Raw genomic sequence first — 18,563 nt, 5'->3', positions numbered from 1 at the left:
CAGCTTTCGGAAGGGGCTTCATTCTTTGAAGATACCAAAAATCTTGTGGAATAATTGATATAAAAAGATTAATTAAACTGGCAATTTCTTCTTCCTTAATGGAGGTCCTCAGACGAGTGCTCATGGTGAATTTCTGTCATCCTACTGTTTTCAGTAAAACAGACAATGAAAGCTTACTATGCCCTAAGGCACTCTGCTAAGTACTTTACACAGATGATCTAATTTACCATTATAAAAATACTATAAGAATTGATTTATTACAATGTACCAGGGAGGAAATGGAGTAAGTAACTTCTTTTAAAGGCACAAAGCTCTGTATTTCCTTGGCTGGTACATTACTACGTAAACCGCCATAATGTCATTGAAAAAGTACAGTGAATCTCAGACTAAAAGCAAGTTCCTTTTTATTTGTCACAAGTTCCCAATTTAGCAAATGAGCTTGCAATCTAATTTTTCGACATTTTGAAGAAAAAGAGGACTGAGTTATTTCGTCTCCCAACTTTTCCTTCCAAAAGCATGTTCACATTGCATTATCCAGATTGGCTCTCTGCACTGATTCAATTAAAGTGGCAATTAATTTCTGTCACACACAGAGGCAGAGGCAGAGATGAAGAGGCTGCCTTGAAGGACGGGAACCTAACGTTATGTTTTTGTGTAATTGCATCTATTGGGGCAGTGCGGCTTGGAAATATAAAAGTTGTCTTTAAGTTAATGCAAAGCCGTCACGAGGTGAATTTACCTTTCTAGTCTCATAGGCAAGCGTTATCCGTGATGCATTATATGCTAGGGGAAAAAAGCCACCCATGCTAAGAAATGCATGAATAGTTCATTTATCTGGCTGATCCATTTGGGGGCATTACAGAACTCAAAGCCCAGAACAATGGGCTCTATTTAATATTAAACAGATTCTTAATAACCCGCTGTTTCTCTCCAAGGCTGGAAGGTCCCTCCTGGGCGCGCAGAGTCGCCGTAGCTGTTTCCCTGAAGTTGGGAGCTACTCCCCGGGACCGAGTAGTGCTAAATTTAGAAGTCATCCTAATCACCTGATTTAAGAATTCCCAAGTCTACCCTTGTCCTATCTATCCAGATTTACAGACGCAGCTCACCGCCCGGTCTGGGGTCCCTGCCGGCCCGAGGACGCCCTTCCAAGCGCAGGAGAGCTGGCCGGGAGCCGGCGCCCACCGCGGGGCACCTGGAGCGGATGCCGGGCAGCGACCTCTCGCCTCTGCCTCTGCCTCCGCCTCCCGCTCCGACCCTCCGCCGCCGACCTTTACGCCAAACTCGGGCGCGCGGTCCAAGTCGCCTCCTCGCCCTGGGCGCCGGGCCCCACCCCTCCCCGGTGCCAGCCCGCGACCGGGCCCGAGGCGAGGGTAGGTGAATTTCCTGCCTGGCATTTGTCGCCGCCTCCGCGGTCCTCGGGCGCCGGCGGGGTGGCGCGGGGCCGCGGCGGCGCGGGAGCGCGGGGATGCTCTCGCGCGCGCGGGAGGGGTGACCCTGGGGACCCGCGCGGCCGCGGGAGGGAGCGCGGGAGGGGCCCGGGGCCGGCGTGGCGGTGGGGGTCGCTGGGGTTGGGGGGGGCGCACCGGCCGGCGGCCCTCCGCCAGCTCCCCTCCTTGCAGGGTTGCCTTCCCTTCCAGGCAAGCCCTGCCTTCCTCCCAGCTCCGCGTCGGGAGAGGGCAAGGGTGAGGGGTCGGCGCCGGGTCAGCGGGCGGGGACGGCAGATATCGCTTACACCTGACCTACCCGACTCTTGTCAGTTTCGCCCGTGCATCTCGGGGGTGTGATTGTTCTTCCAGTAACTTTGCTCAGAGCTTGGAGGGGAGGGGAGACGCCGAGCGGCCCCCGGAGAGGCCGAAAGCAACCGAGATCAGGAGGCCGGGCTGGGGAGCGAGTCCCCGAGCGGCCCCGGGGCTGGGCGCGCGGCTGGGAGGCGTCTCCGCCGCCGGGATGCGCTCGGCTTAGCAGGACTGCCGGGGGCGCCCGAAGGCCACCGCTCCAAGGACGCGCGGCCACCCGCGGCACGCGCTCCCTGGCCCCGGCGCCGCCGGTGCCCGAGCCCAGCGGTGAGCCGAGCTGCGGGGCGCGCGGGCGAAGGGTGGCGGGAGGGAGGGCGCGCGGGAGGCGGCCCCTCCTCGGCGAGCCATGCGTGCCGTGGGCAGCTGAGCAGCCGCCGGGCGCCGCTGCCAAGTCCGCGCTCCGCTTTTGTCTTGCCCTCCAGTGAATGGGAAGATGGAGATGGATGTTGAGGGAGTTTCTCCGCGCCCGGAGCCCATCCCCCGCTCCCAGGGGGCTGGCGGAGCCTGCCAGGCGCCGCCACCGCCGCCCCAGCCCCAGCCGCCGCCCCAGCCCCAGCCGCCGCCGCCGCCGCCGCCGCCGCCGCAGCTGGCTCCGGATGAACTGCCCGGCGAGAGTGCCGGCGCCGAGGACAGCGACGATCCCGAGGCGAGCCCCAACGGCGAGAAGGGAGAGGGCAAGGTAGGTCCACCGCGTTGGCGCTGTGACACCTTTCGAACGGAACCAGGGCGCTCTAGGGGTGGCTGTCACTTTAACCCCTCCGCTCCCCCACCCCCTTCCAGTCCGTGTGGTGGTGGTGGTTGCAGATGCGGGGAAGGCGTGCGGTGGAAGGGAGTCCATCGATGGGCGATAGTGACTTTCTGAACGGGAAGGCGGGTGCAGAAGTCTGCCCCGGTTTCCGAACGCAGTGTTGTGCGTGCCAAGAAAAGTCTTCTGGTCCATGCGATGTGGTGCCACGGCAGCGCGCAGCACCTCAGGAGAGCAGGATGGAGAGACCTCCGCTTGCCCGCACCGTGTCACCAGGGCTTATTTAGATGATCTAGGTCAAGGGGAAACCTATGTCTTCAGGGGCTGCCAAGTGGCTTCTGAGACTCCTTGGAGGGAGGGGACATCAACCTAAAGATGGAAACAGTGGGAGCAAAGTTTGGCTCTTTTGCAGAATGGTGAGCGCTGCCTTTCCCGGCTCTGAGCCGGAGGTCCTGCTCCCCACCTGGCATCCTCCCTCTGGGGAGGGCAGGGACCCAGTGCCTGGCAGCAGGTGAGCCCAGGACATCCTGGCAGCCCTGCTGTGTCATTGTGGAGCAGGGGATAGCGGCTACTCACTGTGGATAACTCCCTCCTTAGGTAATTGGATTCCACTAGGAAATGGCTCAAATGCCATTTTCAGGGGCTGCTGTTTGTTCTGTTGAGAAAATTGTCAAGGAAAGGAAATGCATAGAAAGTAATGCCTCGATAATGTTATTAGAGTCTGCTGATGACCGCTGTGGCTCTGAGCAGGGTTTTCTTTCTTCCATACACGGAGTTCAGTTTCGCGGAAGCTAGCGTTGCGCCCTGGTATCTCTACCCGGTGGATTACACGTATTTGTCAATCCATTTTGAAACTGGCTGCTTAATGTTGGGGAAAAGTTGGTCCAACAAATCAGAATATTGGAACCAAGGAAGAGGCAGTCAGGACACTTTCTCATTCTGGTTCACTGAAGGACGTGTGCAGGGAGACAGCCTCTGTTCCCCGTGAGGGAAGAATTGTGTGTCGTGAAGTGCCTCCCCTGGGAGGGTGCCCTGCTCTCTGTTGGATCTCTCCCAAGGTGCCAGTGGACTAAACAAATACCCAAAGCGTGCCGGGATCATGTTGAGTGTGGCCTTTCTGTCCTTGGAGACAGGCTCACTGTAACAAGTTGGTATTTGTGAATGCTCAGAATGGTTTTGCATGGTGATACTGAGCGAAGGGCTGACAGTGTCGTTTATCTACCAAAATCAATATTATAATTTCAGTGGCATTCCAGCAAGGAACTGGCATTGGAACACCCTCTAGACTGGACCTGGGTGATGCGGGCAAGATTTACATGGTAAAACCATGAGACATTTTTAATATCCTGACGTCCTCGGCTTTTCAGCCACACTCAATTTCATGAAAATTGAATTCCGTCATGACTGCATATTTACTACTGCCAATGACCGCACTCAGTTTTGTGAAATAACCCTCACTGAGCATCATAGGACCTAATCGAACTTTCAGGCCCTTTCACAAAATAGGTGTGGGGCATGATTAAAATCTCCAGCCAGGGCTGCCCACACCCACATGGTTGGTTCGTTTGCCCTGAGCAAGAGAAATCCTGCCATCAACAAAAATCTGCGCTTACTTGTTTCCTTGGGATGCGCCGTGCAGACTGTCTGATGTTCTGCCGGTTGTGAGGAGCCAGGCAGGCAGTGCCCTGCAAGTACACAGCAGGTGAGGAGAGGCCTGGAAGTGGGTTGATGACATTTCGTTAATTAGCATGTGCAGGGAACTGAATATTCCCCTGATGTGATTTGCTTTCTGTGTGTCTGCAATTTCTGGAGCTGGAAACAACATACCACTTTTTTTTCCCCTCCAGGTGTTTGCCTTAAAAAATGACGATGCCTCCTTCTCTTTGCCCCGAAATCAGCTGTGTTAACCCTTTGCTCATCTCTGCTCCGCTCCGACTGGTCCTTCTAAGAGTCGGAGGGCAGTTGCTCTGTTCCAGACTTTAATAACTCTTTTAGTCTCTGATGGATCTGAAGGCAACTTACACATTGATTTTTCTTAGCAAGTTCTTTTTTCATTAGTGGGAAGGCCTTTGGGTGTCTGATCAAATTATTCTGCTAAAATATAACTGGAAAAACAAATGGATAAAGCAGAAGGTGGTTTTACCAAATTGGGGGGATTTTGGGGTGCTATCTCCCCCTTTCCTCTACCCACAAGTGTGAGGAAAGTAGTGACTTTTTTTTTTTTTTCCAGAATCTGGTTGGGGGCCATGATTTAATTTTCCAATGACTTTACCCCAGTTCTCTTATTGGAAAAGAAATCGGAGCTTAGTGCCAGATGAGCTTGTCTTCAAAATTGCAGGTTCATGGCCATGCGTCCTCAGAAAGTCTCTGGAAGAGACTTTGGATCTGTTAGGAGATTTTTTTTAGGCCAGCGTTTCATGACATGACTGGCACTGTCTGTTCCTAGAATAACGTTGCTTGATTCCTCTTTCTAACTAACTGTTCTTCAGAGAAATGTTACAGCAGCTCCATGCTGTGTGTGCTCCCATCCCATGAATTGGAGAAGATCCCAGACCATCTCTTCCTCCCCTGGGCTTTAAAGGCAGGCTTATCTCCAACCCTCTGAGAGGCAGTCTCCTCTCCTTGCGGTGACATCCAAAGACAACGTGGTGACCCCCGCGAGGTCCTGGTGAGAGGTTTGCTCACCTAGGATCTCGAGAACTTCGTCACGTCTGAAAAGAAGTTCTCCAAACCGACAAACTCTTTCCTCCCAGTCTGAAGAGGTGAAGATGAAGCAGTCACTCCCCTTGAGTGAGACACCTTCCCAGTCTTCTCACCCCTGGACTGGACCATCCCCAAAACCATCTTGCAGGGTTCTCTATTGCCCATAATATTTCATCCTTTAAGTGACTTTTAAAACCTTTCTGAGATGCTCTGCTTACCCTAAATAACACTTGAATGTTCTGAAACTTGGTTTGGAAAAAGGTTTTTTTTTTTTTTTTTTTTTTTTTTCAGATTGAAGTATAGTCAGTTGCAATGTGTCAATTTCTAGTGAAAAAGTTTTTTTTTAAGGTTCCTTTGTGTTGAAACACCCCCATTTCTTACTCTATCTGTGTTAGCTAGTTGCCTACACGAATGTGTGGGTTCTGCTTCCCCCCACTCCTCTGTCTCTCTCTCTGACACACACACAGACACACACACACCATCTGCTGTGATGTTTTGTGTAGAGGTGTGTATTTGTGTGTACAGCCATCAGGTCACATGACCAAACTCTCTTCTCTAGTTCAGCTCTTACTAAAGCCCTGGTTTGCAAGATAATCTTGTGATTGTGGACTAGAGAGCTCCCAGTGATGCTTCAGCGATGGGCTTGACTCAAGACTCACCTGACTTCCATTCCATCAGCAATGCTGTCCTAAACTGCTAATTTTCCGGAGAATGCTGTTGGCAGTCTCTCATGCGCCCGTTTTTAAAAGCCTTTTCATTTTGAAATAATTTCAGATTTATAGAAGAATGGGAAAGATAAGACAGGGAGTTTCCACATACCACTGATCCAGCTTCATGTTAATGCTAACATCCTGCTTAATCATGGTCTGTAAATTACAGTAAAGAAATTAACACGGGTGCATTACTGTTAGGGAAGTGCGTCCAATGTTTGTTGAGTGAATGTGTAACATGTGGATGTTTTTCATTCTATCCTTCAAGGAGGTAAGAGATTTTTTATTTTTTAACACCTGAAAAGCTCCATGAGAGGGTATTTAAGAGTTACATTTAACTTCAGATTTAACGATTCACCCTTTTTCTGGTGGTAGGAACAGCTCCTGAAGGCAGGCAGGGTGGAGGCTGCAGTGAGCCCCATGGGAGGGGTACCTTTGGCAAAGCTCTTAAGTGCTGTTAACTGGCAGGTGGGGGGGTGTGTGTGCTAGTCTCTTATTTTATCCCGGAGGGCACTCCTGCTCCAGGTAAGATAGGGTTTGTCAGTACACAGAGGACAGCGAATTCTCAAGTGGCAGGTAGAGGAGAAAAGGCGATTGATAAAACCCAGCCAGTTCATTCTGATGCCTGACCCCTCGGGAGTTGGTTCCTGGCATGAAAAATAACGGAAGCCCTTTCCTTTCTGTGCTGTGTTCGCCAGGTGAACTGTGACTCCCGGCACAGAGGCAGACACTTGCCCTGAGTAGGTAGGATTCTGCTGTGATCGGGGGTTGGCTTTCTGATTAAGAGTGAAATTAAAAGGGGAAGGATGTAGCTCAAGGGCTAGAGCCCATGCTTAGCATGCAGGCTGTCCTGGGTTCAATCCCCACGTCCCTCCTCGAAAGATAAATAAGTAAACCTAATTACCTCGCCACCCCCTTCCAGGAAAAAAGTAAATAAAAAAAAAAATTAAAATTAAAAAAAAAGCCTCTTAAGAGTGAAATCAGGAAGACCACACGTGATCTTGGTTCTCTCCTTCACTGGCTGCGGGAGCTCTCCCTGGGGATGGGTTTACCGCGGAGGCCAAGTGATGGCGTGGCAGGGAGTTCGGACATTCTTTGCTAAAGAGTAGGTCCAGAGTGGAGGTTTGCGCCTGTTTCCATGGCCCAGGAAGTTTCCCTGATGTGGGAATTTCACCGATCAGTACATTTAAAAGAAAGTGAGGAGACAGGAATGGAATTCACTTGTATTTATTGTGTGACCAGAAGAAGATATTACATCATTTCATGAATAAAGGACATTGAAGCACAAAAAAGAACAAATAAATGGGCAGCGTTGAAATCGGTGCTAAGAAGGATGCATTTTCTCAGAGAAGGGGGCTGTCTTCCCTTGTAGATGTTGTCTTAAAGCCTTCTGGAGCTTGGCCAGAAACCAGGGCAGTAGCAGGCGGAGCACACTCTTTACAGGTGGGGCCACTTCACACATTTCTAAGATACAGCGTTGGCCTGTCTCACAGGGCCCAGGAGTAGCCCAGGTGAAAGGAGACTGTGGGACACGCAGGGACACTGGCCAGTGAGTGACACCTTCTCCGTGGTTTGCCTCCCCATAACCGAAGGCCCAGGCTGCGTCCTGTTCATGAGAACAGGCGGCTTGTCCATCCTTCCCTGGCTCCCATCTCCACCCCTTTCCCAAACTGGCTGCCTGTCCCCAGGTTACAGCCCCTAGAGTTGACAATCTATCTTCTTTGTATTTGTGTATATATATTTTTGTTGAAGGATAGTCAGTTTACAATGTTGTCAATTTCTGGTGCCCAGCACAGTGCTTCAGTCCTACATGAACATACACATATATTCGTTTTCATATTCTTTTTCACCATAAGTTACTACAAGATATTGAATATAGTTCTCTGTGCTGTACAATGTAAACTTATTGTTTATCTGCTTTATATATATTAGTATCTGTAAACCTCAAACTCCCAATTTATCCCTTCCCACTCTCTTCCCCCTGGTAACTGTAAGTTTGTTTTCTATGTCTGTGAGTCTGTTTCTGTTTTGTAAATAAGTTCATTTGTCATTGTTTTAGATTTCACATATGGTATTTTTCTTTCTCTTTCTGACTTACTTCACTTAGAATGACATTCTGTAGGGCCATCCATGTTGCAGCAAATGGCATTTTATTCTTTTTTATGGCTGAGTAGTATTCCATTGTATAAATGTATCACAACTTCTTTATCCAGTCATCTGTTGATGGACATTTAGAGTGTTTCCATGTCTTGGCTGCTGTGAGCATTGGGGTGCATGTGTCTTTTTGAATTAAGTTTCCCTCTGGATATATGCCCAGGAGTGGAATGGCTGGATCACATGGTAAGTCTGTTTTTAATCTTTTGAGGACTCTCCATACTGTTTTCCACAATGGCCATCATTCAAAAGTCCACCAACAATAACTGCTGGAGAGGCTGTGGAGAAAAGGGAACCCTCCTACACTGCTGGTGGGAATGTGGTTTGGTGTAGCCGTCGTGGAAAGAAAATCTGTTTTCTTTCTAAAGAAAGATTTATTGGCATATACTCTATAGCTAGTAAAATTCACCCTTTTAAAGCATGCAGTTCAATGAGTTTTGACAAATGTATACACCTGTGTAGCCACCACCCCAAACAGGATGTGGAAGGTTTCCATTACCCCCAAAGGATTCCTTTGTGTTCCTCTGCAGATAACCCCCTCACCCCACCTTTTGAGTTAAGGAACTTCTGGAGGGAAAAGCAACCCTGAGGACCTAGCAGTTTACTGCTGCTGTGATGTTTGAGAATGCATGCAAAGTCTGGATTTGGATGCACCAATTTAATTGCAGCGTCTAGCAGAGATCTGCATCTCTGAGGCCATCAGACATAGAGACGCAACGGTCAGCTAACACCCCCACTTGGGCTCCGGTGTATAGTTTCATTTTTCTCCCATATTATTTTCTCCTCAGCAGTGTAAGCGCTGTCTTTGAGAACCTAGAAGTTCTCTCAAGGGTTAATCTCATGCCGGATTAAGTAGGAAGGTCTAGCCTTCTTCAGAGCCAGACTGAGTGTCTGTCTGGTGCCAAGTAGGTAAAGCAGAATCCTCCAGAAGCTGTGTTCCAGCTGAGGCTCACCGCACTGTCTGGAAAACGGCCTTGCTCTCTGCTGATGATTCATCAGAAAAATGAGCGAGGTAATTGAATTGGGGATTTAAAAGAATCAAGGAAAAGACGCGCATTCGACTGCTGGCACTGTCGTAAGAAATTCTGTTACCGTGCAGTGTGGCCCAGGTGACACGCCATCTCAGGGGACTCTTAGGCAAGTGCTGGCGGCTGAGTTTTGGGCCCTGATCAGTTACAAGGGGGCACCCTTCGCTGCTGCCGACTCAGGGCGGGGCGCGAGGATGCTGGGTTGCAATGTGGGTCTGTCTGTGGGTGCCTCCCCTGGACGTGTTGATCAGACCTGGGAGGGCATCTGGGTCCTGCAGGGGGAGACATGACAACCAGAGAAACGAGCTCAGAGGAATTTTCCGAGGAAGAGATCATTCTCCTTCCCTGCGTGGCAGTGATGGAAACTAACAAGACGTGCGCCCGCTTCATCGGAGAAGGGAACAAATTTTGCTTCCATCGCTGTGGATAAGTTGATTTGTAGAGATTGAATGAAAGAACCAGCTTTGGGCAAGCTGAAGGTCTAACCGACTCTCCTCTAGAGCCGTGGTTCTCAAGCGGGGACAGGTTTGTCTTCCCTCTGCCCGCCTGGGACATCCAGGAATACCTGCAAGTGATTTTGGTTGTCCCCCTGGGGGTGGAGCACCCTTGGCATCTTTTGGGCAGAAGCCAAGGATGCTGCTGCCTGTCCCCCAATGCTCCCACAGTGAACCATCCGGCCCCCTTGTCAGCACTGCCTGGGTTGGAAACCCTGGCCTAGAGAATGTTCTAGATTTTCTGGCCTTGCCTTTGTATATGCTTCATGAGGGTAATATTTTGCAGGGAAGATTTAGACAGATAACATCTAAGCCTTTTCCTTGTTAGAGAGTCATCAGAACCCCCCAGTCTGTGAATTCACCCTTTGGTCGGATCTAATTCTAAGAGACAGGTCTGAGGAGAAAGTTCTTAACACCAAGAATTCCAAGCATCGCCCTTGCTTTTTTAGCGAAACTGACGCTCATTAAGACTCTTTCTGCCGCCTTGATGTGGGGACATAGGACTCCTGTTCCCTAAAAATAATTTTCTTCGACTGTAACAAAGATTCTCTCTGTGCCCGAGTATGTATGCTTTGTGTTTCCAAATCAGTGAATTCAAATCCTGTGGCTGTTAACACTCTTATTAGATTTTGCTACAAGCATTTTCCTGCCTTGTACAATATTTATTAATCCAAGTTACGACTTTTCAAATCAAGAAAAACATTGTATCCCAAATAGTTTACATGTTCTCTTTTCAAAAACACAGTCTCCAGCCAAGACAGTTAGCCCTGTGAAGTATTGGTGTCCAACGAAGTAAGTTGTGTTGGAAGAAAGCTGCTTCAGCTTGCCTGATGGCTCTAAAAACTGGTGAGTGTGTGTGTGTGTGTGTGTGTGTGTTCTAATAAAACTTTATTTGTGGGGAGGGGCAAGATAGGGGTAGGAGATTAAAAGGTACAAACTACTATGTGTGAAATAAATAAGCTACCAGGATAGTTCACACAACACAGGGGATCGAGCAAATATTTTATAATAATTATAAGTGGAATATAACCTTTAAAAATTGTGAATCACTATGTTGTAAAAACTGTTAAAAGTACCAAAGGGAAAGGGGGTGGGAAGGGATAAATTGGGAGTTGGGGATTTGCAGATACTAACTACTATATGTAAAATAGATAAACAACAAGCTTCTTCTGGGAACCATATTCAGTATCTTGCAGTAACCTATAATATAAAAGAACATGAAAAGGAATATATGTGTGTATATGCATGACGGGGACATGATACTGGACACCAGAAACTGACACATTGTAACTGACTGTACTTCAATTAAAAAAAAAAAAAAACTGTTTAAAGTGTAGGAGCTGTCCAGATTCCATTTTTAATTTTGGTAAGCCTGAGGCAGGAAATTCTTGGTTAACAAGGAAAATTCTGTTGCCTCCACCCCAAATCTTAAACAATTTACTCAATCAAACTTGTGATGTTAACTTTATTAAACCAAGAAATTAACTACCAGTCTGTGTGAGATGGCCAGGGGAGGGCTTCGCTCCAGTGAAAATGTTCTCAGCCTGACGTGGGAAATTTGAGCGTGATACTTCATTTCTGAGGTTGGCCACCTTTGTCTGCAAAGGGCCAGGTAGTAACTATTTTTGGCTTTGTGAGCCATGCAGTCTGGGCCTCAGCCACTAAACTGTGCTGTTGCAGAGTTATACACAACCTGGAGATAAACGGGTGTGGTTGCGTCCCAATAACATTTTGTTTCCCAAAGCAGGTGCTGGCTAGGCTCAGTCTGGCCCTCAGACCCACAGCGAGCCCACCCCAGGCAACTTTATTTCAGGCAAATGCATCATTCCTGCTCTGTTCCTTGCAAAGACCAGGATTAAAATCAACTCCAGGACCGTCTTCAAAGACTCCAGGTTGGGAATCACTGCAGGAGGCACTTAAGTGCTGGTCTCAGGCCATCAACAAGCAAAAAGGGCACCCTATACACACAAGTTGATCTTTTTTTTTATTATTGAAGTACAGTCCGTTACAGTGTGTCAATTTCTGGTGTCCAGCATCATGTTTCAGTCATATGTATACATACATTTATTCCTTTTCCTCTTCTTTTTCACCATAAGTTACTACAAGATATTGAATATAGTCTCCTGTACTATACAATATAAACTTGTTGTTTATCTATTTTACATATAGTAGTTAGTATCTGCAAACCTCAAATTCCCAATTTATCCCTTCCCACCCCTTTTTCCCCCTGTTAACCTTAGGTTTACAAATTGTTTTTTATTAAAAAGTGAGGCAGTGTTCATGAAAATGATCTGAACGTGTCTGTTAGGTTACTACAAAAATACCAGTCATTCTTTAATATTTGCTAGACTTCAGATTTGGTGAAGAATTAGGTGGGGACAAAAAAGAAATCAGCATTTCAAGACATAGTCTCCGATTCCCTGAATGAAGATTCTGCTCCGTTGAATCAGCCACGTTTTCTTCAATTGTAACAGCCAGCACACGTGCACACACAGACATTCTCACACACACACACACATACACACACACACACACACCTTTGCGTTGGCTTCCATATGAGCAGGTGTCATACAAACAACTTCATGAGTAGAGCCTCTGCTGCCTTGTTAGAAGGAGCCTGTTGCGTCTGTGGAACCGGTTTCACCATGAGACTCAGCTGAAGAAAGCTCGTAACACTTATAGGATGTCCGGCACCGCCTCTTCCCCTATTTCCAGGAAGCATTAAGAATGAAAAATTTCACATATGAGTGATATCATATGGTATTTTTCTTCCTCTTTCTGGACTGCTATATATAAAATAGATAAAAAGTAAGTTTCTTCTGTAGAGCACAGGGAAATATATTCAATAACTTGCAGTAGCTCATGATGAAAAAGAATATGAAAATGAATATATGTATGTATACCCATGACTGGGATGAGATGCTAGACACCAGAAATTGGCACATTCTAACTGACTATACTTCAGTAAAAAAAAAAAAGAATCAGAGATTTCAAAGCTTTTCAGCTGCAGTAGAGCGAGCACTCTGTATCTGTCTGTGGAAGAGGCTAGTGAATTAGTTATCTTTGCTGTGTAGCAAATTACCCCCAAATGTAGCAGCTTAACAAACAAAACATGTATTATTTCACACAATTTCCTTAGGTCGAGAATTCCAGCGTCTTATGTGAATGGTTCTGGATCAGGGTCTCTTCTGAAGCTACAGCACATAGGTGTCCCCTCCAGAACAAGCCCTCCAAGAGAGAGGAAGCTGGAAGGGCCAGTGTCCTTCTGACTTAGTCTGGGAAGTCACTCTTGGTCATGTGGACAGTGCCCAATTTTTTTTTTTTTTAATTGAGGTCTAGTCAGTTACAACGTGTCAATTTCTGGTGTCCAGCATCATATTTCAGTCATGCATGAATATACATATATTCATTTTCATATTCTTTTTCATCTTGAGCTACTACAAGTTATTGAATATATTTCCGTGTGCTGTACAGCATAAACTTGTTTATTTATTTTGTATATAGTAGTCAGTATTTGCAAATCTCAAACTCCCAGTTTATCCCTTCCCACCCTGTCCCCTCTGGCAACCACAAGTCTGTGTTCTGTGTCTGTGAGCTGGACAGAGCCCTGTTGGGGGCACAGGTCAGCCCTGTTCAGTGTGGCAGGGACGCGCAGGGGTGTGGACACCAGAAGGTGGACTCCTGTAGCCAGTTACTTGGAAAGATTCTTCAATTAGAGATTCTTCAAAGGTCCTTTTTGAACCAGTGAAGCCATGCTAACCTAGGCTTTTCACATAGAGATGTAAAACTTCACCTGCATGTGATGGGTTCAGAATTTGTCTTTTTCTATGCCATTAATAACACCTGTCGGATCCACTAGCTGGACAGGGTAGTGGATGCTGGTGGTTCAGCTAAAAAAAATTCTCCTAATGGGATGCGATTACAGTATCTAGATTTTCTTTTCGTCTCGTGTCTGGTTTTATTGACTCAAATTTTTCATGTAACTTTCCTCTAGGGACTCTTTATTAGTCATGAGAGGAGGAACTACTGATAAAAAAAATAAAAAGGCTTAAAGATGTGTAATGTCTCAAACACAGTAAAACGTTCTCATTTGTATCACAGCCCAAGGTGTATGTTTCCCGGTGATCATGCCGGGAGTCAGGGCACCGGACTCCTTCCCTCTGACGGCCTCCCATCCCTGAAGGTCAGGTGACCACGTGTGTCCAGTCTGAGGCAGGGAGGAGAGTGTGGGGAAGGCAGTGTCCCTTACATTCCAGCAGAGAGGACTTGCCCAGGCTCTGACTGGTCCACGATGGCTGAGGGATGCAGCAGCTGAGTCCTGGGACGAGCATCTTCCCCAGAAGGCGTGGGGGAAGGGGCGGAGGGTGGACTTTCCTGGGCTTCCAGACTTCAGAATTTGGCTCCCACTTTATGAGAACTGAAATTAGGCATCTGCGACATTTTGTGATTCAAGCTAATATTGCTTCACTCGATGCGTAAAATTTAAAATAACGTGAACCCAATCGTGTCATAACAATTTCCACCAGAATTACGTAATTTCAAATTTCGTGGCTGAGTGCTTTGTAAACTGTTTATTACTGTTGGTAAATAGGGGGCGGGGAAGGATAAACTTTGGACTGATAAACAGAAACGCCCACCATTCTTTTTCAGGATTATTCTAGAATATGGGAGGTCCTCGAGATACCAGCCCTTCCAAAGGAAGCAAACAGCCTTGTTCACCCAAAGTGCTCTTGGCCTTGTATTCGTGTTCCTGCTCCTAGTAATCCTCTGACTTGCAATATGTGAACCCTGCTTTTGTCCCTCGTGTTGACATGGGCACCATTTGGTCGGGGTACCTTGGAACCATGGTGGGTAGTCTTTCCTTCTGTAGTTGTTAGTGTCACCAGCGATATCACTGATTCAGCACTGAGTGGGGCCAGGCGAGGACCTCAGTGTTTTGCTTACCTGTTATCTCATTTAATCATCCTCAGAAAACCTTGTAAGGCGGGTGCATCACCCTCATGTGACCATGAAGCTAATTGAGCTTCACAGACTAAGACAGAGTCAGTGTTGGAACTGAGATTTCAATATATTTATCTATCTGCTTAGAAAGCCCTGACCCTTTCCTCCACGATATTAGAAATATCAGTATTTCAGCAGTATAATGGGGATATTTGAATTTTTGGTCTTACATCTCTACGCTTAGTTAAATCACATTTCTTGGCCCTTCAATCACAGTGTGGAGATGTTTTCCTGATCCTGTTAAAATCCTTCCTGACCCCAAACATGGCCAAGTCCCTTCTGAGCAGAGGCACTTTCTCTCATGGGCTGCCTTTGCGTGCACATAAATGCTTTAGACAAATTTGTCCCACCCTTTCTGTGAACATGGGTCTCCTTGGAGAATGAGTTTGCAAGATTTGGGGCACTGGGCCCTAAGTAACCCTCTGGGCTTTATAGGGGAGAATCCAATCTCCTGTAACAAAGGGTGGCAGGACTGATCATTCTTGCACAGGCAGTTTAGAAAGAATCCATCTATTTCCAACTTTTGCAACGCTTTGTATTCTTTCCCACACAACCGACCAGCTCCTTGGGACGCTGCTAACTGGATTCAGCTGATACGGATTTTTTCTCATTTGCTGGACTTGCAAACCCATGTTGTCCTCGATGGTGCTTCGCGTGGTCCAGCCGCACTGACTCAGTCTTCCAAAGTGGTGAAAGGAGCAAGCTTTCAAGTCAGACAGCTTCTGAGTTGGAATCCCGGCTCAGCAACTCTGTAGTGGCGTGTGATGTTTGAGAAATTACTTAGGTTTTCGGTACACCAGTGTTCAGTTCTGCAAATAGAAGTGATGCCTGAAGATTAAATAAAGCAAACAAATAAAAGAAACTCGGTGTAGCATCAGGACGCTGGTAGGTTGCCAGTGGTTATTGCTGCATTACTTTGCTCATAAAAATATCAGTTAGCCATGCAGCAAGCAGCAGACAAGGCGAAAAATAGCTGTAAAACCAGGGCTGGCTTTTCTCGCCTCATAAGTCGGCAGATTGGGGGCTGCTAGTGTCGTTCGGGAGGCTGTAACCTCTCTGGTGCTCTTGGCTTTGCCCTCACGTTGGCAAGACACCTCCTGCGGTCCCAGATGTCATGTTCACGTGTAAGGTGAGAGGAAGAGGGAGGTGTCAGCTGTGGTTTTTTTTTTTTTTTTTCCTCCTACTACGAGGAAAACACAAAAATGATGCAGAGATTCCCCAGCAGGTCTGCCCTGCTGTCTCCTGGGCCAGGCTGTCTGTCACCCGACCATTCCTGGCTGCGAGAGAGAGCAGAGAAGTGACTGTTTAGCTTTCCCAGCTGCAGCAGAGGGCTTCGGCCAGGACCGTTTGGTGACCGGGGGTAACTGAGAATGGAGGTATAAACAGTATAAAAGAGGACTGTGTGGGATGTTGTAAAATCACGGTGGGAGAAAATGAGGCTTAATTATTAGAGAGGAAACAGTGTCTGAGAAAGATGAAAGATAATGCTTGGAACTAGATTTTAAAGAGCCTTGTGCATAGCAGAAAGCAGTTTGGACTTTATCTTGCTGGTGAGTGGCTCCTAGATGGCTTTGCACAGGAAACAGTAGTGGACTTGTGTTTTGAACTGGAAGGAAGAGGTATTGGATGCAGGTGAGGGATGGTAGGATGCTGGGAGACTGGGTTAAGACTGGGAGGAGATTAAGAAGGTCCCTGTTAGTTCCTAATGAATGTTTCCCTGTTATCCACAGGGCTGCAGTGAACGTTGTTTGTAGTTGGTATGCTTTAGTAGGTAAATGTCCATGTTAGGAGAATCTTTAGGATAAAAGCTTAGAAAGGATCCACTGGGTCTCCCCACATCCTTGGAGAGTTGCCCGCCATCCCCCGACATTCCCCGCATCTCAGAGGCCCCACTATAGACTTGGACTTGTCCTCGTCTCTGCAATTCCTAGGCTGTCCCTCTTTGCTCTTCTCTGCATGAGATTTATTTTCATGATACAGAGGTTTCCACAGGAGCCCCCAAAGTTTGTTTGGCGTATCGCTAAGGGAGAACCAGCAGCAGAGGTCAGCCAGAACAGCAGGCTCGTCCTGGGGGACAGTCTGATATTGCGTTTGCAGGAGGGGACGTGCTTGTCACTGAAGCAGCATCCTCTGCTGGCCTCTGAAATCAAAAAGAGAAGAAACAGGTTACCTCGCTGGGGTGGGTGATTTCGATTCCCCGCCTGAGATCATTTCCTGTTAGTGGCGGCTAGAAATGTGTTCTGGGGTGTCGCCAGGGAGTCTAATCTGGAGACCTTCAGCAATTTTAGACTTTCTTTTTTTTTAAATTGAAGTATAGTCGGTTGCCATGTGTCAGTTACAATGTGTCAATATCTGGTGTCCACTATCATGTTTCAGTTATACATACACATACATGTATTCCTTCTCATGTTCTTTTTCATTGTAAGTTACTACAAGATATTGAATATAGTTCCCTGTGCTGCACAGAAAAAAAATTGTTTCTCTATTTTAGGTTTTAGTATCTGCAAGTCTCCAACCCCTTTTTGGTTGAGGTGGTTAAGTGACCTTGTGTTAGAAGGAGATATGCGTCTTGGTGACCCGGTTGGGCTGGTGCTAAGTGTATAAAGTCACTCTTGAACCTGGGAGACAGGCTGTTCCCCCAGGTTTACTGTATTTTGTTCAGGTGAGTACCACTGAAGCCCAGTTTCTGTGTATGTTTGTATGAACCACTCTGTACGGTAGATTGAAATCTGAAGTTACTTCTCCACTTCAGTTCCTTTGTCATGACCAGTGCTTCTGTGAGAGAAGAGGTCAGTGTTGTTTATTGTCACTACTTTTGTTTTTTCAGGGCTGGGAGCTGCTTCTCTCAATCCGAATTCCAATTCTTTAAGAAAGATCAGACTTAGTCACATGTCATCTGTCCATCCAGGCTGGCTCTGAACGACACCATTGTCAGCCTCCCGCAGAAATCACTTCAATTCTAATCTGTTTCTTCATGTCTGATAGCTTGGGTTTTCTTTAGAAATATTTTCCTGTTTCCTCTTTCTTTGGGGCTAAATGCTTGAAGGAGAACGTCTCGGCTGGCAGCTAAATATTCTTTTCCTTTGAATGAAAGATCACAAGAGGTGCCTGAGGAGATTCAGACCTTGGGAAACTAAGATGAGCATTTTAATTCAGTCTTCTGGGGCGATTTTAATTCTTTTGGGAGGGGGGTGGAGGTTATGAGCCTCTTCTTTCTTTCCTTTAAGTATTTTGTCAGTGAGATCTGGTGTAATTCTCTCCCACTGCAGTGATGACAAAATGTAATTAATACATGGAGAAGGTAGGAGTTTTGATTCAGAGCAATACAACCATATCATGTTGGATTTTTTTCAGTCTGAACCTTTTATTCAGTTGTGGGAAAATGTTTAAAAGGTAACCAAGCCCTGCCTTTTCAGATTTCATGGGAAAAGTATGAAAAAATATGAAAGCCTGGAACTGCTAACTGCCCCCAAAGGTCCCGGATTTTTTTGGACTCTTGATTTTGTCTTTTTCCAACATTGTTACGAGTTGTGGTCCTCTCCACTTGACAGTTAGTAGTGGGCATCAGAGGGCTGTGTATCCTCACTGGAAAAAAATGTACATATATACATTGTGTGTGTGTATTTATACACATTTATATATATACAAATATGTGTGTGTGTATATAATATATTTTAATATAATAATATATATATAATAATATAATAATAATATATAATATTATATAAATATAATAATAATATATTTAATAATAAAATATATATAGGTTTCACCAGAAAGGGACCGTTGTGGAATCACTTGGAATCTGCGCAGAGACCCTCAATGAGGAGAGAAAGCTCAGGGGCTTGTGGTCCATCCTGACCGTCTGGAACCAGCTCTGATGTCTTAAGCATCGTTTCCTTCACCCTGTTAGTGGAGGAACTGGTCTGAGA

The 18,563-nt window shown here is 46.7% G+C and overlaps 1 protein-coding gene across 1 annotated transcript in view; it reads left to right on the top strand.

The window, feature by feature from the left end:
* The first annotated feature begins 355 nt into the window (after window positions 1-355).
* Window positions 356-18,563, top strand: part of LOC116657038 (formin-like protein 5) — a 463,369-nt gene continuing 445,161 nt past the window's right edge. The window contains exons 1-4 of the mRNA XM_032458015.1: window positions 356-369; window positions 936-1,011; window positions 1,088-1,370; window positions 2,219-2,475. Of these exons, the coding sequence (XP_032313906.1) occupies window positions 356-369; window positions 936-1,011; window positions 1,088-1,370; window positions 2,219-2,475 (630 nt within the window). The remainder of the gene's footprint in view (window positions 370-935; window positions 1,012-1,087; window positions 1,371-2,218; window positions 2,476-18,563) is intronic.

Source organism: Camelus ferus, chromosome 17 (genome assembly GCF_009834535.1).
Source record: "Camelus ferus isolate YT-003-E chromosome 17, BCGSAC_Cfer_1.0, whole genome shotgun sequence".
NCBI classification, from domain to species: Eukaryota; Metazoa; Chordata; class Mammalia; order Artiodactyla; family Camelidae; genus Camelus; species Camelus ferus.
The sequence above is the reverse complement of the archived record's forward strand: the minus strand, read 5'-3'. Positions and strand labels throughout refer to the sequence as shown.